Consider the following 23,539-nt stretch of genomic DNA (forward strand, 5'->3'; position numbering starts at 1 on the left):
GAAAAATCATAGGTTGCTTTATGCCTTTGCCCATACGGTTTATGCCCAGCAATATTTACTTTATATAATGGGGAAATTGTAACCAATTTTGCGGCATTTTCTTTGCTTTGCTTTGACAAAAGTATGCTGAGAAGGACTCAAAAAAGTAATGCGAAAGAAAATAAGAAGGTGAACTAATATGGAATACAACTTAATCAAGAAGTGTCCCTTTAAGAGGAAAGAATAGGAAAGGACTTATCTGGAGGAAATATGCTGACTTCAATTAACATGACATGTTCTTTGGACTGGATGCCCAATCCGTTTGAACCATCTAATTCTCAAAATCTGTTGTAAACTTAACTTTGAAACTGAGTTCTTTGTCTTGACCATGGTTGTGTCAGGATGTACGAAGCCTTAAATCGATCAATGATGCCCTTTGTGGATTTTCACCAATTGACCTCTCTCATTTGTCTTTCTCTCAACTCACCGTTGCCTTATAGTGCCCATGAAAGTTTTCACTAATAAGTTTCTCTCATTTATTTTTTCTCTCTTCAATGGTTGTGGCATTACCCGTAGTATACTGACTTAGCATTCTCGAAAGTTGATCAAAAGGTTTTATAAAATAAAACCATGCCCCAGTTTCTTTGAATACTGGGAAAATGTGGATTTTTGTTATGGTGTGTCCGAACTCCAGAGTGAGGCTGCCTACGTATCCTTTCGGAATAAGGTCGGACATAGTTCAATTAACATGAACTTGTTTTGATGATAATTTTTTTTTGATCAAGTACATTGGTTCCAAAAGAGGAGAAAACAAAAAAATATAAACAAGGCTTCAAAGGGCTAACTAGGGTTGACCAGTGTTTGGGTAGCGAGAATGATAGCCTTTCATCTTCCCAACCTGAGAATGCTAAGTATAAAAATGCCCCAACAGAGGCATGTCAGGCATAGTATCTCTTGATCGCATCTGCATTGACGGATATATCAGTCACCTTTCCTTCTATATCTGCCAAGTGTAGAGCTCCTTTTGACAATACTTTCTTGATGAGGTAAGGACCTTGCCAATTCGGGGCGAACTTTCCTTTTGCTTCTTCCTGGTGTGGAAAGATACGTTTCAAAACAAGTTGTCCTACCTCGAATTGTCTTGGGCGCACTTTCTTATTGTAAGCACGTGGTATAACTGACCAAAACAAACTGCCGCCAAATGCTTTTCATCAATCAAACTCAACTGTTCCAATCGGGACTTCACCCATTCAATGTCCTCAATCCCTGCTTCAACAATGATTCAGAGAGAGGGAATCTCAACTTCAGCATATATGACAGCTTTAGTTCCATAAACTAATAAGTAGGGTGTTGCGCCAACTAATGTACGGACATTTGTCCGGTATCCCAAAAGAGCAAAAGGCAGTTTCTCATGCCATTGTCTAGACCCTTGGATCATCTTCCTAAGAATCTTCTTGATGTTCTTATTCGCAGCTTCAACAAATCCATTAGCCTTGGGACGGTAAGGAGTAGAATTGCGATGCTCAATTTTAAATTGTTCACATACCTCCTTCATCAGATGACTATTCAAATTAGCAGCATTATCTGTGATAATGGTTTTTGGAATACCGAAACGACATATGATGTTGGAGTGAACAAAGTCTACTACTGCTTTCTTGGTAACTACTTTCAATGTAATAGCTTCCACCCATTTGGTGAAATAATCAATTGCAACCAAGATGAAGTTATGCCCATTTGAATATTTTGGCTCATATGGCCCAATGACATCCATTCCCCAAGCAACAAAAGGCCAAGGAGCCGACATATGATACAACTCAAAATGAGGCAAGTGAATCAAGTCACTGTGAATCTGACACTGGTGGCACTTGCGAACAAAATGAAAGCAATCTTGCTCCATAGTAAGCCAATAATATCCTGCCCGAAGGATTTTCTTTGCTAGAACATATCCAATCATGTGCGGACCACAAACTCTCGAATGCATCTCATTCATAATCATTTCAGCTTCTTTGGCATCCACACATCTCAACAAATTCAAATACGGAGTTCTTTTGTATAGGATTTCCCCACTCAAAAAGAAACCATTAGAGAGTCGCCTAATAGTTCTCTTTTGATCCCTATCAGCATGTTCCAGATATTCTCTTATTTTCAAAAACTGTTTAATATCACGGTACCATGGTTCACCATCTGGTTCTGCTTCAATTGTATTGCAATAACCATGTTGATCCTGAATTTGAATTTCTAATGGGTCAATGTGAGTACTACCCGGATATGGAAGCATTGAGGCCAGGGTCGCCAAGGCATCAACTAATTCATTGTGAAACCTAGGAATGTACCTGAACTCGATGGACTTGAACCTTTTGCTAAGATCCTCCACACATTGTCTATATGGAATGAGCTTGATGTCTCGAGTCTCCCAATCACCTTGAGCCTACCGAATAAGTAAATCTGAATCTCACATCACCAACAATTCATGCACATTTAGGTTTATTGCCATGTTCAGACCCATGATGCAAGCTTCATATTCTGCCGTGTTGTTTGTACAGAAAAAACTGTGGCAGGGTAATGTTGCCCAGTAGGTGATACAAGAATTGCCCCAATCCCTACGCCTTTGATGTTGACAGCCCCATCAAAGTATAGTTTCTAAATTTGACTGTCATCTTGGACTACTTCTTCAACTAAATTAACCTCTTCATCTGGGAAATATGTGTTCAAAGATTCATACTCATCATCAACCGGGTTTTCTGCCAGATGATTAGCCAAAGCTTGTGTCTTCATGGCAGTGCAAGTGACATAAACAATATCAAACTCTGTGAGCAAGATTTGCCACTTTGCCAATCTGCCAGTTGGCATCGGCTTCTGAAAGATATACTTCAGGGTATCCATTCGGGATATGAGGTAAGTTGTATAGGCCAAAAGATAATGCCTAAGCTTCTGGGCGACCCAGGTTAAGGCGCAACATGTCCTTTCTAAAAGAGTGTATTCGGCCTCATAAGTGGTGAACTTTTTGCTCAAATAATATATTGCTTGTTCCTTTTTGCATGTGGCATCATGTTGACCCAGAACACAACCAAAAGAACTATCCATTACTGACAGATATAAAAACAGAGGCCTACCAGGTTCCGAAGGGACCAAAACAGGGGGATTTGACAAATATTCCTTGATCGGAACTCATCTGTCCACTTGATAGCGGCATTCTTTTTCAACAAATTGAAAATGGGCTCACATGTGGTTGTAAGTTGCGCGATGAACCTGCTGATGTAGTTCAACCTCCCGAGTAAACTCATAACTCCTATTTTGTTCTTCGGGGGAGGCAACTCTCGAATGATCTTTATCTTGGAGGGATCTAACTCAATGCCTCTTCGACTAACTATAAAACCCAAAAGCTTCCCAGAAGGAACTCCAAATGTGCATTTGGCTGGATTGAGTTTGATATTGTACCTTTGTAGCCTTTCAAAGAACTTTTTCAAGTCTTGCACATGGTCAACTTGTGTTCTGGACTTAATGATCACATCATCAACATATACTTCAATCTCTTTGTGCATCAGGTCATGGAATATGGTAGTCATGACCCTCATGTAAGTTTCCTCTGCGTTCTTCAAACCAAATGGCATGACTCTATAACAATAAGTTCCCCATGGAGTGGTGAAGGTGATCTTTTCTGCATCTTCTTCATCCATCAGAATTTGGTGATACCCAGCATAACAATCCATAAAAGATTGGATCTCATGTTTAGCACAATTATCAACAAGGATATGAATGTTGGGTAAGGGAAAGTTGTCCTTTGGACTTGCTTTGTTTAAATCCCTATAGTCAACACAAACTCTGATTTTCCCATCCTTCTTTGGAACCGGCACAACATTTGCTAACCATGTAGTATATCGGACGACCATGATCACATTTGCACTTAGTTGCTTCGTGATTTCTTCTTTAATCTTATCACTCATGTTTGTCTTAAACTTTCTTTGTTTTTGTTGGATTGGTGGAAAATTAGGGTATGTGGGAAGCTTATGAACCACTAAATCGGCACCCAAACCCGGCATGTCATCATACGACCAAGCAAATACATCTTTGTACTCGAACAAAACTTGAATTATGGCATCTCTAGTCTTTTGTTCAGTATGAATGCTTATTTTTGTTTCTCTGGTTTCTTCAGAACTTCCCAAGTTAATTGCCTCAGTTTCATTTAAGTTAGGCTTAGGCTTATTCTCAAATTGATCCAATTCCCTTTTTTATTTCCTTAAGAGCCTCATCTTCATCATACTCAACTTCTTGATTCATTATTTCAAGATTAGACAGCTTTTTAAGATCTGGGCATGAATTCCGCGTGCATGTCATATTTTAAAACCAACATTAACGAAACTGAAAATGATAAGAAATTAACAAAAATTAGGGAAATGAAAAGACAGAATTTTACTATGAAACTGGAACTTCATTTCAATCGAATTAGAAAAGATAGAAGGGTTAACATCAAAGCAAAGCAATTAAACTAAAATATCTGGATTACAACCCTTAAAATAATTCAAATACAGAAAAAGCAACAAAATAGACTACCAAGACTCCTTCCTGATAGGAAGAGGAGTTGCTTCCCAGTTGTTGAGAGAGGTATCTGGACCAATCAACTGAACACTTGCACGGCTAGGGCCCTCACCAACTTGAGCCATATTGATCTCATAGAACATCTCCTTGAGACCCTGGCAAACTTCATCAATGTCATCCTGAGTAACAGGATTTTGGACTTCTTCAAATTGTGGCTTGGCAAAAGAGTAGGCAATGTGAGGGATTGGTTTGGACAAATTCCAACCATTCTTTTTGCGGGCCTTGGCTTTGTCTATGTCAGCTGATGTTGGTTTAAAACTCAAGCCAAAGGTATCTTTCTTCGGAAAAGGAGAAATAGGGTTCATAATTCCCTGCAGAGAGGATCCTAATCCTTTTCCTGGTTCATAGCCGTTCCTCAACATCAGCGCAACTACCATCATGGATGTGGCTGAAAGACGGGGATGCATAATTGGTTTTCCTTCTTCCACTTGGTCAACCTCAATCACCTCAAAATCTTGATATATGATGGATTCACACCTTTCCTTGGCCTCGATACATGGAAGGGACATGTCTTTATAGACGGGCGAGTCGTCCTCCCCATGAACAATAACTTCTTGCCTATCATACTCGCATTTGACCATTTGATGTAGGGTGGATGGTACAGCTCTGGCCATATGGATCCACGACCTTCCCAGAAGAAAATTATAGGAAGTCTCCATATCCAACACTTGAAACACAATGTTAAAATCAACCGGCCCTATTGTCATGGTGAGTTCGATTTCCCCATCAAAAGCTCTGATGCTGACATTACTAGTCCGAATTCTGTTAGTGTCAATGTTCAGCTGTTGTAAAGTAGAAAAAGGGCATACATCTACACTTGAGCCTCCGTCAATCATGACTCGTTTTACGTAGTGCCCTTCACATTTCACCATAAGATGCAAAGCTCTATTGTGCCCAGCCCCTTCCTCAGGCAAATCATCATCGCTGAAAGTAATTCTATTTACTTCAAAGAATCTTTCACCCATTTTTTCTAACTGATTCACCGTTGTCTTTTCTGAGACATATGCCTCGTTCAGAGTTTTGATCAACACATGGCGATGCTCTTCCGAGTGCAAAAGCAGAGATAACAAAGATATCTGAGCAGGGGTTTTTCTTAGTTGGTCAATGATTGAGTAGTCTTGCATTTTCATCTTCTTAAGGAATTCCTCCGTTTCTTTTTATGCAACGGGTTCTTTCACTGGTAAGTGATTTTCCCTGGCTTGCTTAGATTTTCTCAATTCCTCTGGTGAATAGCACCTTCCAGAGCGGGTCAAGCCCCCCATTTCATCTGTTTCTTCAACTATCTCTTTTCCTTTGTATGTCATGACAGTCTTGTTATAATTCCAGGGAATAGCTTTTGTGTTTGTCACTGGGACTTGTGCAACAAGTCGGATCACAACTGGCTCTGTTATATTTCTCAAACTATTATTCGGAATGATATTTTGAATGCCCCCAGGGATGTAAAGTTTTGACCCACCCAATTGAACCTCAACCTTTTTTATGCTTCGAGGGACATAGAGAATCGTTTTTTCAGAACCTGCCAAGTTCAAACTAGAACTCACACCTTTCACAATCAATGGTGCCAATTGCGGTGGGCTCACTATCACTTTTGGTTCTTGTCCTATGGTTCCAACATCCATCTCTGTCTTTCCAGACTGCTTATAATCCCGATCATCACAAATCATCCCAATAAAATGTGTATTATCATGAGCTGGGAGAAAATTGTTTGTGATATTAGGAGTATCCTCATTGTTTTTTTTACCATAATTTCCTTTGCTTCAATCAAATTTTCAATGGCTTTCTTTAATGTCCAACAATTTTCGGTACTATGACCTTGGGTGTTAGAGTGATACTCACATCTTGCGTTGGAGTCAAAACCTTTTGAATTTGGATTCACATAACGCGGCATGATAGGTTCAATCAACTTCAACTGCATCAACTTTCGAAATAGGCTTGTATACGATTCCCCAATTGGGGTGAACTCTTTCTTTGGCTCCTGTTCTCTCACATATTCCTGTCGGGGACGAGGATTATATGGCACCTGAAAATTCGGCCGGAGTTAACGGGAGCCTTGTGAAATCGATGCCCGCCATTGCTGGTGATTGGGAGGCCTAGCATAAGCCTGAGCATTAAACACCGTGTATTGTTGTGGGGGAACTGAGTACCGGGGACCCTGAGGTGGATAGTAATGTTGAGGAGAATTGGATTGTCCTTGTTGGAATTGCACATAAGAAGGAACTATTCCTCTTTGAACTCCCCCGAACCCAGATGCCATCATGGATCCTTCCTCTTTCTTTTTTCGATTTCCGAAACTGCATGACTCGCTTTGAATTGCTTGCGTGGTCGCCTTAAGGGCTGCCTGAGTCACAATTTTGCCCGACTTCATGCCATTCTCAACTATTTCACCAATCTTAATCACCTCAGCGAAAGATTTACCAATGGCAGCCAACATGTAATGGAGGTAATCAGGATCCTGAGCTTGGAGAAAATAGTCAATCATTTCTGCCTCTTTCATTAGTGGTTTGACCCTAGCAGCATGCTCTCTCCACTTGATTGCATATTCTCTGAAGCTTTCTGTTGGTTTTTTCTTTATGTTGACGAGAGAGGAGTGGTCTGAAACTATATCAATATTGTACTGAAACTGTTGGACAAAATCTTGAGCCATGTCGTTCCAAACGTGCCAGTGAGATATGTCTTGATCTATGAACCACTCTAAAGCAATTCCTGTCAAACTTTTCCCAAAATAAGCCATGAGTAATTCTTCTTTGCCTCTTTCTCCCCTTAATTGGTTACAATACCTCTTCAAATGGGCAACGGGATCACCATGCCTATCATACTTGTCAAACTTAGGGGTCTTGAAGCCGGGTGGCAAATGAACATGGGGGAATATGCATAGATCGTTAAACGAAACACTCTTGTGGCCTCCCAAACCCTGTATGTTTCTCATGGTTTGTTCCAAGCTTTTCATTTTTTTGGTCATTTCCTTTTGTTCCATATTCTTGTCAGGCTTTTCGATCTCGATTGGGAACACGTTCTGAGGAGTATGCTTGTATGAATCTAGAACCTTGAAAACCAGTTTTGGAGAGTAATGTTGGGCATCATGAACATTCAGTTGTGGATCATTGTTGGACTTTTGAGCAAGAGTTGGTTGAGGAACAGTGAAAGTAAGGACAATGGGTACATTAGGTGGGTCATTTCTGAGGGGTGCGGTTGGAGGACGTGGAATGGAGGTACTGGGGATAGTGGGAAGGTTAATGCTCGGACTAAATCTAGGTTGGTACAATGGGTGACTTGTTATGGAGATGGGAACTTGATTTGCAACTGATACATTATGAAGATTATCCGAAGGCCCTATGGTTAGTGGGGGCGGTGTCTGTCCATTCACCCAAGCTTGGTACATCTCTGCCAATTGTTGTTTCAACACTCTTACTTCTTCAACCAGTCTCGTACCTTGTTCGACCAATTGTCCATGGACATCATCATTATCTGACTCATTCTCACTGTTGTTTGTCATTCTACTTTTTCCTTTTGATCTCGTGTTGTAAGGGTGAGTCGCCAGTTTAAACCACAAACCAACCACCTTTGTTTAACTCTATCTGTAAAATGACAAACAACAAACGTGTTAGAGTTAGGCATTTTACAAATATTAATCATACATTGTATGTCATGCACCTAATGCCATTTTCATTTCTAAAATGATCTTGGAAGGATTCATGCTTCATCCCGGCTTATTGGTTTATTTCCATTGAATTTAACGCTCTTTTTTTTCTTTCCTATTTTTTCCTCAAATATATATATATTTTTTCTTCTTTTCTTTTGCTCAGATTTATTATGGATATGATCGCATCCGATGAGGATTGCCTACGTATAATGACGGCGCATGAATCAGACCATTACGTAGTTCAGGGGGGAAATAACAACAATTTTGTTTTTTTTTATAAAAATAAAATAAAACAAACTAAAATATTTTTCATTCATTTTCAATCAATTTTTTTATATACAGTGAGAGAAAAGGAAATATATAGAAATTGACTCTACTGACTCTAAAGACATGAACATGATTGGAATAAAACAAACATTGATAAGAATAAAGGACTCCAAATATAAAATAAAATGCGACAAACGAAAATGAAACTAAAAGCTAATTGACTACACTAAAACTTTAGTCTTCAATGGTATTCTTGCTTAAATTGATATCATCAATGATCTGCATCTCTTGACCTCCATTCTCCCCCCAAAGTCTCGTACAAATATTGAAACACCGCTGGTAATTTGGGATGAGGGCACGTGCATGTTGACCAACTTTCTCATTGTTTAGATGGCGATGATCATCATGAATATATGTTGCTTTTTCTGCCAATCGAAGTACTTGCTCTCTGGCTTCCCCCATATTCACGTGACAATTCTGCAACCACATCTAGGTAGTGTTAAGGGCGTGCCCCATCTGAGCCTCCCGTCCCTCATATTCTTCAATGCGACGGTTTAACACACCTCTCTCAATCATCCACTGACTCCGCTCTGCCTCAAAATCTGCATGTTGATGACCCCTCTTATGCCTTTTTATTTCTTCTAATTATGCATGAAGTTGACCCTTTGAGCGTATCCAGTGGGCCCTTTCTCTTTCAAACTGCTCTTTTTGCTGATCAAACTCCAATTGTTGTTGGTGCGCATCCTCTTCAATGATACTCAAGTCTTCTTGCAGCTTATGTATTTCAGCATTTTTGTTCGCCTCTACTCTTCTGACTAAACCAATCGTGTTTGCCAGTTCTTTCTTCTACGCGGGCCGCCTCATTTTTAGCATGCTTTAGATATTTATCCATGACCCGTAAGGCAAATTGATAATCTTTCTCAATATTCAAACGAATCTGAGCGACTCCGGCTTGCTGCTGGGCTTGTTGTTTGGCTATGGTCATCTGAACATGCTCCAATTCCTCTTTCAGCTTTTTTATAGTTCTTTGATAATTTCTCCTCTTGTTCGACCCCTCAGGCCTATCTCCAAACGACGAAGGATCATTAAACCAGGTTAATATATTCAGGGATCACCTTTCCACGATCTCAGTTTTCTATCATCTCATTCAACTTTGAGACTTTACTTGCATACCAAAATTTCATAATTTCTTCTTCGTTATGAGGTTGATCTTTACCAAAATTATAACAGAACTTGCTCATATCTCATGTTGGTGGCACCTCTTGTAGTCGTGCAAACTGGCGCATTACCCGAAGTGGAGCATAGGGCTGAACACCATCCAATCCTATGAGTACCAAATAAGAATGGTATGCAGACTCACAGATGAACTCTTTAGAGGAAAACCAATTGTAGTTCCAAGTGATCCGTTTGGCGGACATAGTAAGAAGTAGTTCTTTCTAGGCATCTATCCTTTCTGGTAAGTCACATTCGTCTATTCTTTTCTAGTGATCATAAGTATGATTGGGCCATAGCTCCCTAAAATCAGTGATCGTAGGATGACGATAAAAATGCTCCAAAAACCATATTTGTAGCAAAATATTGCAGCCATCAAAGTTTCGCGCGCCCAATTTACATCTAGTTAAAGCACGAAAAATGCAAGAAAGAATCATAGGGACAAAAGTATAATCATCCCCTTCTGAAGTCAGAGCCTCAACTACACCTGTCAAGCGGATGTCAATGCGTCCTTCCCTTTCCGGAAAAACTACACGCCCCAGAAAAGCAACCATAAATGCAAACCTTTTGTGAACCTTCCATGTTTTTTTTATTTTCCTTTGATTTCAATTTTCAACATTTCTTTCGAAACTTCATTCTAGGCCATACAAATGAAACAAAAATCCCAACTTAACCCACTTGCCTCCTAAACCTTCATATTGTCCGTAATTTATGTTCAAGAGCTTCAAAAACTTACCCTCATTCATAGTTTTTGGTACTATGGGCCTTTGGCGGCAAAGATTGCGGCCCCACCCCTAGAAATGGGCGATTGCCTCCAAGGTCGGAGTCATTTCACAGTCGGTAAAATGGAACGCATTGTTTTCAGGATCCCAATGAGGAATCAAAGCTTCTATCACATACCTCCTAGGCTTGATCGTCATCATGTGAACCAAATGTCTCAAGTACTTCTTTATTTGGTTTCGCTCATATTCCTTAAAGTCTCTCCACCAATCCCACAACAACTGTGGTATCTGATCGACAATCAGAAAATCCGGTATCCCTTCTGATCTGGGCCTCTTTTCAGATTTACCTCCTTCCCCACTCATGGTGTACCTGTTTACCCAGACACGAGGTTAGGCTTTAATCAAATATATTGTTGATACAAAAAATCTGATTTCTTGGGTTTCTTTAGCATGTCCTCACCTACTTAATGATTTAACTCATGTTATTAGTTTGCCATGTTGAAATTGAGTCTATTTCATGCTCCTTACTTAATAAAATCTATCACTCTTACTTCTAAATGATCATGTATTCATGGATTTTGCTAAATGTCACACAATCATGTCTCTATGAGGTGTTACTTTAAAAAAACTGTTTAGTTGATTTCCATGTGTGGTCCACTAATTTGTTTAGTAGAGTGGTCAATATTGTCATTATTGGGCTGGAAATGAGTCCATGCGTGGCTTTGGGTTATGCAAATGGACATACTCTCCTATTTTGGGAAGTGTTTGGATTTGGGCCTGCTAGTCGAGTAAAAGAAAGTTTGTTGAAGGCCCAGATAGTGCTGGGTTAGCTCCTCTTGAGTCTGCTCTATTTATTGGGCATGTAATCCTCTCGATTCTGTAATATTATGTATGTTTCTTCTCTTGTCATTGAGCATGTAATAATTTGTAATAGCGAATAATGGGGAGATTAATGAAAAAGGGGTTTAGGCATCCTAATATTTGCATGAAAGGGTAGAAAATATGCCTATAGGGTCTCTATGTAATATTTGTTATTCCATTTAGCATGCCTTGTTTATTATTCCGTTTGGTATGTTGTACACTAATAGAAATCATGACTTATAGGAATCATGCACACCTCACTTGTACACTGTTCAAACATGTTAGTCTAAGTATCTACCATACTCATTTCTATGCCTACAGGGTATCCGTACATTTAGACAACATGCATATAGGATGTATATGCTTTTGTTAATCTAAATATCATGTCCATAGGACTTCAAATAATTAATTGGTCAATTGCTTCTATTACTTTAGTGTATTGCCCATCTAGATATCATAACTATAGGATTCTAATCTTTAATCGACTATTTTCGTTGTTTTCATTACGCTGCCCCACCTAGATGATATGTCTATAGGAATAAAGTGTTATAAAATCTAGCCTAATTGTCAATTGTTAGAAATCCTGCCTATAGGATGTTATTGCACGCATAAGAACTTGTTTATGGGATCAACGTTGTTAGTACTAGACTCTCAAATTTGTCTCATTGCCTAATTATGTAACTGTTAGAAACCATGCCTATAGTACATTAGCGCCTGCCTAAGGAATGCGCTTATAAAAGAAACATTGGTAACCTGGTAACTCTCATCGCTTTATTGCCTCACCAACAATTAGAAATCATGCCTATAGGACTTGCAATATTTTAACCTGACTATACGTTGTTTATATAATACTGGAACCAAGAATCACCTAGAAACCATGCCTATAGGACTTTAAATTTTGATTCTGAAATTATACATTGCCTGAACTGCCCGCGTGCATTTGTTGTTTATGTGTGGAGTCTAACTTGGGCTTTTAATTGTCTTTACGTGAAGTCCTATCTGTTTTGAATGTCGCCTAGTTTTATCATTTTGAGCAACCTAAGATGAGTCTAGAACCGCCTAATAGTAGGTCCAAAGCCTCCTGGACCATATGTATGGGATGGTTAGTGCACGCATAAGGTACGATTTAGAATTGAATTTGAGTGCCTTTAAGTAACAACCTCAACATAGTAACTGGGTAGCGGGAGATGATAGTCTGTGCCCGCTGAATAATATGAGCAACCCCTACCTCAAGGGAGTTGCAAAATGTTATTTATGTTGCACGGGGTGATCCTTTAGGCTAAAAAAACTTAGGACCCCCTTTCTTTATGTACTTGTTATATACACTTAGTCACTTAACATGGATCAATGTGGTTGCATCTTTGTAGGCATTAAGATTTGTACCGATTCTCATGTGTTATAATAAGACTCTTCGACTTCTAAATTTCTCTTTATTTATTTGATCACCTTGCCTAATTACATAATCCACATAGTTTAAAGTTCAGCCGAGACCCACAGTTGTGGACCTCGAAGAGTGCCTAACACCTTTTCTTTGAGGTAATTTGAGCCCTTACCCGATCTTTGGTGGCGTTGACTAGTCAAACAAAGTTATTTACAAATAGGTGCCCTAACGCACCTTAAAATCGTTAGGTGGCGACTCTTCTCTTTTAATACCTCCTTTAAAAGAGTTGTCACATGTCGAAACCCGCCTTTGCGAGAAAACGGTACGTGACAGTAAGTATAACAAATAACATACCAGTGCCTCATGCCTCCCGGCGTATGGAATGTACCGACCACAAGCGCGATAAACGAGATTCCCGAGGAGAAGTCAGGTAACGCTGTGATACCAACCCATGTACTCATGCTCACCCTCAGTACGATCAATTGGAGGGTATGGCGGAATTCGGCCATACCTATGGTCCCAATCATCAATCTGTGCCTCTAGCTAGGCCAAGTATGTCTGGTTGACCCTGCATCGATCATCACGCTGGTAATGTGTCATGTGCCAAGTGGGCGGCATAGATACAAACTGGGGTCGACCAAACTGGCGAAGGACTCGCTCGGTGGCATGATGCTCAACTATATCGAGACATATCAGTGGGACAGAAGAGCTCCACATAGCTCGATCGCGGGAGCAATAATCTGGCAATCCAGCTATGAGCGAGTCATTGTATTTTTTATATGAATAATTATTGATAAAATAATCAGCTGACGTTACAAATGAGATGCTGCCGGGAAATCAATTGACGTTTGTATGGAGGCCATATAAATGAGATATAAATCATAAAATAATCAGTTGACGTTACAAATGAGATGCTGCCGGGAAATTGAGCAAAATATGACAGTTAACAAACAAACTTATATTACGAATGAAATAAATTCAATATTTTTTACTATTAAGTTTGTAGTATTTTTTATATGAATAATTATTGAATATATCTTGATTACTTATGAAATTTTAATATTTAATTCTGTTATAATTCAAAAATAACTTTAAAAAGATGATAGCTCAAACAAAACCACGTAGAATTTTAGTATAAAAATATAGGAAACTAACATATGAAATATTAATATAGGAAATTTATCAACCTAAGTATTTGTTATATGATTAATTACTAAAATATATTTTTAGTTATTGAAATTAATTATTTATTTCTCTGTTAACCCCAAAAATATCTGGAAAAAGATGATAGTTCAAACAAAAACCCTCTCGCATTTTAGTAAAAAAATGTAAGAAAATAACATATAAAAAAACAATATAGAAAATTTGTCAAACTACGTATTTTTATATGAATACTTATTAATTATATAATGTATAGTTTTGAAAATTAATTAATTAATTCTAGTATACCCAAAAATAGTTGAAAAAGATGATAGTTCAAACAAAATCCTGCCGAATTTTAGTCAAAAAATGTAAGAAACTAACATATAAATTAATAATATAGAAAATGTATCAACCTAAGTAATAATATAGAAAACATTTCGATTAAATATTAATATAAAAAATATTGCAATATATTTAAAGATGTTAAATAATTAAACAGAAAAATACTTTAATTAATATTGTTTAATTTACAGACATCGTCATGGAGCTTCCCTATGTGCATCTCGAACCTGCATCTCGAGAGCTACTGTTGCTATAGGGCAACCATAGGTTTTCACACGTCTGGGATGGGCAGTGTCTGTCCTAGACATTCCACCCCAGACGTATAGACGATATGTGAGAGTTCATTAGGGACCACCCACTGCATCCTTGTATAGTTAGACGCCTTCAGGGTACAGGTTTTTATAGAATCATAGAGATCGATCGGTTGCAGTTCGACTAGGCGTTGATCATGGCTATGATAGAGCGGTGGCGACCAGAGACGCGCACGTTTCATCTACCCATCAGCGAGGCTACCATCACGCTTGTGGAGATGGAGGTTCTTTTCGAGCTGCCTGTTGATGGTATACCTATAGCTTACATGCATGCTCTTTGAGACTATACGGGAGAGGATTACCTTCATATGTTGCAGCGGCTCACCGGTTTTCAGCCTGCGGAGCCGACTGCATTGAGTAGGGCTAATCGATTGCAGCTTACACCTATTCGGCAGCATCTGGTGGTGATGGACGCGGAGATTACTGATGATTCACCGCCAGAAGATATCGACCTGCACACGAGGTTGTTGCTGCTGATGATGTTTGGTGGTATATTATTTTCAAACACTTCGGGAAACCTAGTCAGCTTGCGATTTCTACATCATCTAGAGCGGCTAGATGATTTATCTGGCTACAGTTGGGGTGCAACTGTTCTAGCTTACCTGTATAGGCAGATGTGTCGGGCGTGCATGGGCAGCCAGAGAGACGTTGCCGGTTTTTTACCGCTGCTGCAGGTGAAAACACAATCAATTATTTTCATGATTATAACATACATAGTAAAAAATGCCTTAAATTTTACGTCCACAATCTATATTAGGTTTGGACCTGGGAGCGGTTCCTACAGTTCCAGCCACCTCTGCCACCAATAGCTCCGGATGCAACACCTCCACCATTTCTCCCGCTAGCTTGGAGGCTGGTTGATAGGCGAGGCCACACCCGCGAGGTCGAGGCTTGACATTATCTCCCTTATTATAGGGATTTGTTGGATTTACTAGAAGGCCCTCAGGTACATATATACTTAAGTTTACTTAGCCTTGCTTGATATGTGTTGCGTTTACCCACGATTCTTGTGTTTAATAAATTGTTCGTATGGAGGCCATATTTGATAATTAACTACTAATACATTAAATTCATAATTAAGTACTCTATCTGAGTTTGTTAAGGAGAGCACGTACTTTTTATTCTACACAATGGAATCATAAAGAGCACTAAAGTAAAACTACTCTAAATGGTCATAAACAAAGTCAACTACCATAAGCTAAAATTTATTATCAGTTTTACTACGCTAAAGGGCACTACATAACAATTAAGGGCACAACATAACACTAAAGGGGACTAAACAACAATAAAATCACGTATTAATATACGTAAAACAATAAAATCACATATAACAATAATTATTCATAAATTAACAATGTATATTTTTACTAATTTTTTAGCACATAAATAAACTAATTCGGATAAAAAAAATTAATTAAATCCCAAAACGATCACAACAAAAACATACAACACAGTAAATAACAACTAATGAGGATTTTATATACATGAGTTTTACCAAAAAGTAAGTCGGAATACCTCGATTTAAAATTTTTTGAAATATAAAAATTTGATGATTTGGAAGCCGAAACGAGCAATAGACGAGATCCACTACACGACAATGCCTTGGATCCAGTGTTAGCTTGCTAAAATACGAAGAAGACATAATTTTTGGGGGACGGGTGAGCTCCGATTGAGTTTGTTGGTTAAGAAATGGGGGGGCATTTTTCACCTTCTGCTTCTGTGTGGTCGGGGAAGGAGACGGGCCCGATATTTTATATAGGTATAGCGCATATATAGGATGGGCTATATATATATATATTTTGCCCGCCAATTTAAAATTCAAATTTAGCGCATGTAACCCATGCGCTATATCTTAACGGACAAACGTGTCATTAAGGTATAGCGCAGTGAAGAAATGCGTTATATATAAAATGGTACTCAGTTGTTTTTTCCGCCTATTTTTGTCGTTTGAGTCCAAATAGACAACACTTTTGTTTCGGCCTCGTAAGGAGAGTGGTAAATTTAATTATTTTTACTGTTGAGACCACAAAGCAGGCTAAAATTGAATTTTTAGAAACCACTATTGTTTAGTGGCTATTAACTTCCTATAGCTGCCATATACATAATTACTTCCTATAGCTACTAAGTTATTACGGTAGTGTATTCGCTGTATTTGCGTTGCTGTATTCATGAATACAACAGCAAAAAGCGCCTAAAAATCAGGGCAGTCCAGCTATACGCACATGTATTCACATGTATTCACGCCATGTATCCATGAATACAGCAGCAAAAAGCGCCTAAAATCAGGGCAGTCCAGTTGTACGTGCATGTATTCACATATATTCGCGATGGTGTATTCATGAATACTGTAACAAAAAGGGCCTAAAATTAGGGGCAATCCAGTTGTACGCGCATGTATTCACATGTATTCGCACTATGTATTCATGAATATAGTAACGACAATCACCTTAAAAATAGGTATGTCCAACTGTCTAATAACGAAAATAATATCAATTAGCGTGATACACTCGTAATATAACTCAACAAAATCAATTCTAACATGTCTCATTATCAACCCAATTAATTAGAATGATTTTTCAGTTATATACTCTATAACTTTTGTATTTAGTGTGTTTTAATTTTTTTTTACTTTTGCATTCATTAGATTCAATGTTTGTATTTATTGTATTCACTATTTTATATACAGTGTATTCAAATATATTTGTATTAACAATATTTTAGTTATTCATAATACATGTTATTATTGATGTATTCAGTATATTTCATTGGTTGTATTCACTATATTTCTATTTGTATTCAGTGTATTTTACTATATTTCACTGTATTTTAAAATTAAATGTATTCACTGTTTATATTTGTTCTATTTTAATATTTGTATTCAGTGTATTTCAATATTTATATCATGCATTCATGCATGAATACAGATGTATTTAGTTATATTGAAAAAACACAATTCTTCGAAATACATCAATACAAGCAAAAAAATATATTTATGCAAAAATATAATGTATTTGAGTGAATTTGTATAAAATACAATGTATTTGTATCATTATATATGACTAAACAGCATAGAAGAGCAGAAAGTTCGCCGGAGATGGCGTTTTCCGGTCAAACAAAATATTATATACATTGTATTAAAACTAAAAATGGATACGAACAAAAACCTCGGCCATCGAATCTTCTCTGGCATAAAAAATATTGCAGTATCCGTGTGGAGGAATCCATTGCAATATCCGGCATAGAAGAAAGTCGTAGTGGCCCTCTTGTTTTAAAGTTGTTGAATCAGCCATTGAAGAGGAAATTTAAAGTTTTCTGCTGAAAATCTAACAATGGTGAAGATTTTAAAAAAAAATGAAGAGATAAAGAAGAAGCTTGAACCGACCAAAAACCCAAAAACTTTAACACTTATCACGAATTTTTGGAGCAAAAACGTTGAAAGTGAGAGAGAGAATCGTGTTTCAAAAGTCGCGAATACAATCTTGTTGTGACTTTGAGAGAGAGATCGTAGAGAGAGAAAAAAGGAATATTTTGCTGTGATTTTAGGAGAGAATAACCGAAAGAATGAAAGAGAAAAATGGTACATAACTTATTTAATGCTTTAATGGTAGTGTATATCATAAATACCTATTTTGTTATAAAAAAATAAAATATAGCTATAGAAAATAATATTTTAAAAGCACTTTTGATTTATAACTTTGATATAGGAGTTAAAATTTCCTACTTTTAACTATAGCGGGCCTCATCCAAAGTTGGATAAAAACCAAAGGAGCAAGCAAAACAATAAAACCGCGGGTCAGGACTCAGGACACGAGTCACGCAAAAACCGTTTGAGTGCTACCATTTTTCAGAATCATTTCTGATTTCAGCATTTCTTTTTTCTTAAAAAAATTATATATAGCTGTATGTAGTCTCTGTTTATCTTCTTGAGCAAGAAATTGTTACTCTTTAGCCTTTCCTTCTTCACGCTTTTGCTCACTTCACAGGTAACCGACCTAAATATGTGTATTTTTGCATGTACGTATGCAAAGAGTTTGAATTTCCGCTATATTTTTTGACGATTTTGTGATGCATTGAGGTTATTCGGAGGATTTTGACGGTGTATGCGTGTGATTCTTATATTAACATATGCGCTTATTATATTGATTTTCGTTTAATATAGTGTGAATTGTTGTTAGTTCGTACAATTTCGAGAACTAGGTTTTTTCTTGTGAATTTGAATAATTCGAATTTCTGGCGGCGTTAAGTTTTCTTTGTGTTTGAAGTTTGGCTATTTTATTTGATAATTCTTTGGTGAAATGAGGTTATTCGGAGGATTTTAACTGTATACACGTGTGATTCTTAATATAAGCGTATGCTCTTAGATCGAGTTCGCTTTAAATATTGTGAATTGTTCTTAGTTCGTACAATTTCTTAGAACTAGGTTCTATCTTGTGAATTTGAATAATTCGAATTTCAGGGGGCGTTAATTTATCATCGTGTTTGAATTTTGACTGTTTTTTATTTGTTTAATTCTGCAGTGAAATGAGGTTTGTGGTTAAGAATTTGAGGTTTTTCAAAATATTTGACAGTGTATATGTGTGATCCCGTGTATGCGCTTATATCAATTTTGTTTGATATATTATGAATTGTTGTTAGTTCATACAATTTTAAAAACTAGGTTTTTCTCTTTAGCTTTTTGCTTCTTCTCGCATTTGAACACTTCACAGGTTTTTTCCTTTAACCGACCTAAATATGTGTAGTTTTTGCATTTAAGCGAAGAATTTATCGTGTGCTTGAATTTCGGCTATTTTATTTGATGATCTATGATGAATTGAGGTTTGTGATTAAAAATTTGAAGTTATTTCCAGGTACTTGATGGTGTATGTGTGTGATTATATAGTTTTGCATGTATGTGAAGAATTTTCGTTGTGTTTGTAGTTCGGATGTTTTATTTGATCATCCTGTGAGGAATTGAGGCTTTTGGTTAAGAGTTGAGGTTTGTCAAAGTATTTTGACAGTGTATGCGTGATTCTTTTCTAAGTGTATGCACTTACGTCAATTTCGTTTGATATATTTGTGATTGGTGTTAGTTCATTCAATTTTGAGAACTAGGTTTTCTCGAGTGAGTTAGATTATTTCGATTTTCAGGCGGCTTTTTATGCTGATAGGTGGATAAACTTTTGGGATGTCTGCATGGTCAGTTTACTGATACTTCATTTCTGATGAATTTCCTTGATCTGTCATAGCTTTCATTGTGTCCTGCATTTTCTGTTTTATGTGTATGTAGGTGATTAAGTTAATTCGAATTTTGCACGTAATTGCCTTTTGGTGTCATGAAACCCAGGGGCGGATATTGTTTTAGTTATGTGTTCATCAGAACCCGGTGATTTGGCTCAAACCCTTGATGTGTTAAAAAATCCACTTAATAAATACAAATAATAGATTTCGAATCCAGTAAATCAAATGGGTTGTGGTAGAATTCTCAACTCGAACTGTAAAATCCTGAACCTGCCTTGCTGAAATCTTTGCATGCTTGAGGTATTTGTTTGAGAACTCTAACTGATTTCGTCGAACATTCCTAAGTTTGAGCATAATCCTACTATTAAACCTTTTCAATTATCAATTGTACTAGCAAGCTAGCCTAGACACCACCGTCATAAAAAGAAGAAGTAATTGACTAGTTTTTCTTCTGGAACACGTCAATAAGATGCTAATTTTTTGTGTTGATTAACTGTTTTTGTTATAAGATTCTTCCACATGTAACTTTTTCTTTGACTTGTAACTAACGATCAGCGTTCAGAAATGTTAGATTATATATGATAACTAAATGAAGACGTTGAATTTTAAGTAATATATTATGTATGTGCAACTTGATAATTTGTAGTTTCTAATTTGCAATTCACGCTTATTAACATGATGCTTGTAGATTTGAACTATGGGTCAAGCGCTCGGTTGCATTCAAGTAGATCAGTCAACTGTTGCTGTGAAAGAACACTTCGGTAAGTTTGACGAAGTGCTGGAGCCAGGGTGTCACTGCTTGCCTTGGTGTCTTGGGTATCAGGTCCCTGGTTATCTCTCATTGCGAGTACAGCAGCTTGATGTTCGTTGTGAGACAAAAACAAAGGTACTTCTGCATTGCACTATTTCGAATATCTAACTCGTTCTGATTTATTGCTTTTTATGACAGTTAAAACTCATTGATGGTCTTCCTATTTGAAAATTGTGTTCATGGATCTATCACCAAATCCCAACAGAAAAAATCTTGATCTAATTTTTGTCCTTTTGTGAGGTTATATTAGTTTCTCCTTCCCCTGAACCTTGTATCCTTTTAGTTCTAGTGAATGTCTCCTTTCTGCATCTTACCAGTTTGATCATCACAAGACTAAGCATTGCTCTTGTTGTTCCAGGACAATGTTTTTGTGACTGTTGTAGCATCCATTCAGTACAGAGCGTTAGCAGAAAATGCAGCTGATGCATTTTACAAGCTCTCTAACACCAAAGGACAGATCCAGTCCTATGTTTTTGATGGTATGTTTTGAGATCTATGTTCTGTAATTGTTGCCATGGAAAGATGAGGAGCTTGTGGACGAAGTAGTATAAGCTTGACTTCATTTTTTCCCTTCCTCTTCCTCTAATCTACCCGCAACATAAGAAGTACGAAAGGGCGGAAAAGGGGGAGGGGGTTGAAAAAGTGTCATAGACTTGGAGAACAATGGGGTGGAAATCTGTGTAGTGATTGGCAAGCTGTCTTTTTGCTTAACCTAATCTATCGACGCATCTTTACAGGCTTTTCTCAGTATCAGTATTTGTGTTCCTGCTAATGTTGATATTATATGCCATGTCATTTTTTTTTTTGGGGGGGGAGGAGGGTTGGATATTAATTGTTCGAAATGGTAAGTAGCTGTGGTGGCTTCTCTGGTGGTCATCTTGGGCTTCGTGACTGTCATATATACATATATATATATATATATATATATATATATATATATATATATATATATATATATATATATCTTTTTTCTGTTTATGTTCGAGATATTTGTATCCAAGTAATGTTTTCTTGCTATGTAGCGCAATGACTTTTTTATACTGAGATTGAGGTATAACGTCTGTCAAATCTCCTTTTTAGTTATAAGGGCCAGTGTGCCACGATTGGGGTTGGATGCTGCATTTGAGCAGAAGAACGAAATTGCTAAAGCGGTAGAGGAAGAACTTGAAAAGGTTATATGATTCTTGCCTTAAAGACCAATTCACTGTTTCGCTCTCTTTTCATTTTAATTATGCTAAAATTCTTTTCCTTTTTCCTTAAAAATTGCAGGCTATGTCTGCTTATGGGTATGAGATTGTGCAGACCCTCATTGTGGATATAGAGCCAGATCCCCATGTCAAGAGGGCAATGAATGAGATTAATGCTGGTAAGGGCGAATTACATCTGAAGATAATTTGTTCATCAATTGGATATCTAAATTTTAAGTGCTTGCGACAACATTGAGCTAATCATGTTCTTCTTGTTTCTTGTTCCTTTTTCACGAAAGGTGGTTGCTTTGCCTAGACAATGACTGCATGCGATATTCTTTTCAGAAATCTTAACTATTTTTTTGTTATCTATTGCCTAGTGGTGCATGTGATTGTTCTGATACACCTTTGCTGGTGACAACAGCTGCAAGACTACGTGTTGCTGCGAATGAGAAGGCCGAAGCAGAGAAAATATTGCAGATCAAGAGAGCTGAAGGAGAAGCTGAATCCAAGTATTTATCAGGGCTTGGCATTGCTCGACAGCGTCAAGCCATTGTGGATGGTCTTCGAGACAGTGTGCTTGCTTTCTCAGAGAACGTGCCTGGAACAACAGCGAAAGATGTGATGGACATGGTTCTTGTTACTCAATATTTTGATACGATGAAGGAGATTGGAGCTACTTCCAAGTCATCTGCTGTGTTTATTCCCCATGGACCAGGTGCGGTCAAAGACGTTGCTTCTCAAATCCGCGAGGGTCTTCTTCAGGCTGAAAGTATTCAGCATTAGTTTAAAAAAGACTTAAGGATAGTTGATAGTCATGTGTGATTTGTTGCCTTTAGTTCAGTGTTGATACGGTTGCTTTACGTGTGTTCGTGCTTATAGAATCCATAGATTGATACATGCCCCCTTTGGTTTTACCATCTGGTTTATAGGTTGTTTATCAACTATGCTGACAAACGAAGTTTTGCAGTTGATTATATTGCTATAAGATGTGTCTCCAGGCATTTTTAGGTATTTCCTTACGGAGAGTAAATATATCATTTACCTAGCCTATATTAGCTGCTAGTAATTGAATTACTCAAAAGTTCCCTCCTATTCCGCCTTCCTTCTTATTTTGTATTGTACATTTTTCGCCTTTGTTTTGGTAGACATCTAACTTTCAACTATTCCATGGTTCTTACATATAACTTCTTAATTTATTTAGAAGTAATTTACGACACCTTTCTCTCCTAGTTATAACGAAAGAGGATACAACTGGTTGGTCCAGCATATTCTTGAAATAAATTCGAAACGAAAGATGGTTACATTTTTCACATAATCTCCTCTTATAAGTAGGCTAAAAAATCGAACAGAGTTCTTTTTGTAGCACTTGGCTCCTCTTCTTATTTATTCTTATATTTTTTCTAATTTATTTCTTGTAATGATTGAGTTAACCAATTCAAGCACAATCAATAATCCTTCTAGCTTCTGTTTCATTCTTTCTTCCCAAGCGTTGGAATTCTGATTTGTATATTTTGTGGCAATATATAAGCAAAGCAAGAGAGGAAGTTTGTTGAAGCTTGAGTGAGGAGATAAGTACAGTAATGATCATGATTTTATCATGTCTAGGTTCGATCCCTCCAACAAAAGAACAAATTAGCTATTTGAATAAATTAAAAGGTAAATCTTGTCAGAGTAAATTGAACATGACATATTTCCCAGAAAGATTTGGCTTTTCCAATGGAGTGAGAAGGAGAGGAGGCCTCTCCATTTGTGTAGTGCAGCCTAATGAATGACGCTTGAAGTGGTACTCTAATAATTTGCTGTTTTCACAAGAATTAGGTGTTGGGAGAAGAAATGATGATGATCAATATTCAAGTGGTATTCCTAC

At 37.4% G+C, this 23,539-nt stretch overlaps 1 protein-coding gene across 3 annotated transcripts; it reads left to right on the forward strand.

The window, feature by feature from the left end:
- The first annotated feature begins 18,297 nt into the window (after positions 1-18,297).
- Positions 18,298-22,683, forward strand: LOC104092540 (hypersensitive-induced response protein 1). Of its 3 annotated transcripts, XM_009598159.4 has the most exons (7): positions 18,298-18,437; positions 19,582-19,629; positions 20,360-20,557; positions 20,841-20,961; positions 21,563-21,654; positions 21,752-21,848; positions 22,094-22,683. In XM_009598159.4, exons 3-7 carry the CDS (start codon positions 20,369-20,371, stop codon positions 22,453-22,455), a joined length of 861 nt encoding a protein of 286 aa, XP_009596454.1. In that variant the 5' UTR covers positions 18,298-18,437; positions 19,582-19,629; positions 20,360-20,368; the 3' UTR covers positions 22,456-22,683. The 3 variants fall into 3 exon arrangements, with proteins under 3 accessions (XP_009596454.1, XP_009596453.1, XP_070041732.1); XM_009598158.4 differs by lacking the exon at positions 19,582-19,629; XM_070185631.1 differs by lacking the exon at positions 19,582-19,629 and having other exon boundaries at positions 18,309-18,446; positions 20,368-20,557.
- The last annotated feature ends 856 nt before the right edge of the window (positions 22,684-23,539 follow it).

Source organism: Nicotiana tomentosiformis, chromosome 9, assembly GCF_000390325.3.
Source record: "Nicotiana tomentosiformis chromosome 9, ASM39032v3, whole genome shotgun sequence".
NCBI classification, from domain to species: Eukaryota; Viridiplantae; Streptophyta; class Magnoliopsida; order Solanales; family Solanaceae; genus Nicotiana; species Nicotiana tomentosiformis.

What these genes read in the sequence shown, in the direction of transcription:
- LOC104092540 (XM_009598159.4), top strand. Translation starts at nt 20,369, where the DNA reads ATGGGTCAAGCGCTCGGTTGCATTCAAGTAGATCAGTCAACTGTTGCT. An exon ending in GTTGTGAGACAAAAACAAAG is followed by an intron (nt 20,558 to 20,840) that starts GTACTTCTGCAT and finishes TTGTTGTTCCAG; the next exon opens with GACAATGTTTTTGTGACTGT. An exon ending in CCAGTCCTATGTTTTTGATG is followed by an intron (nt 20,962 to 21,562) that starts GTATGTTTTGAG and finishes TCTCCTTTTTAG; the next exon opens with TTATAAGGGCCAGTGTGCCA.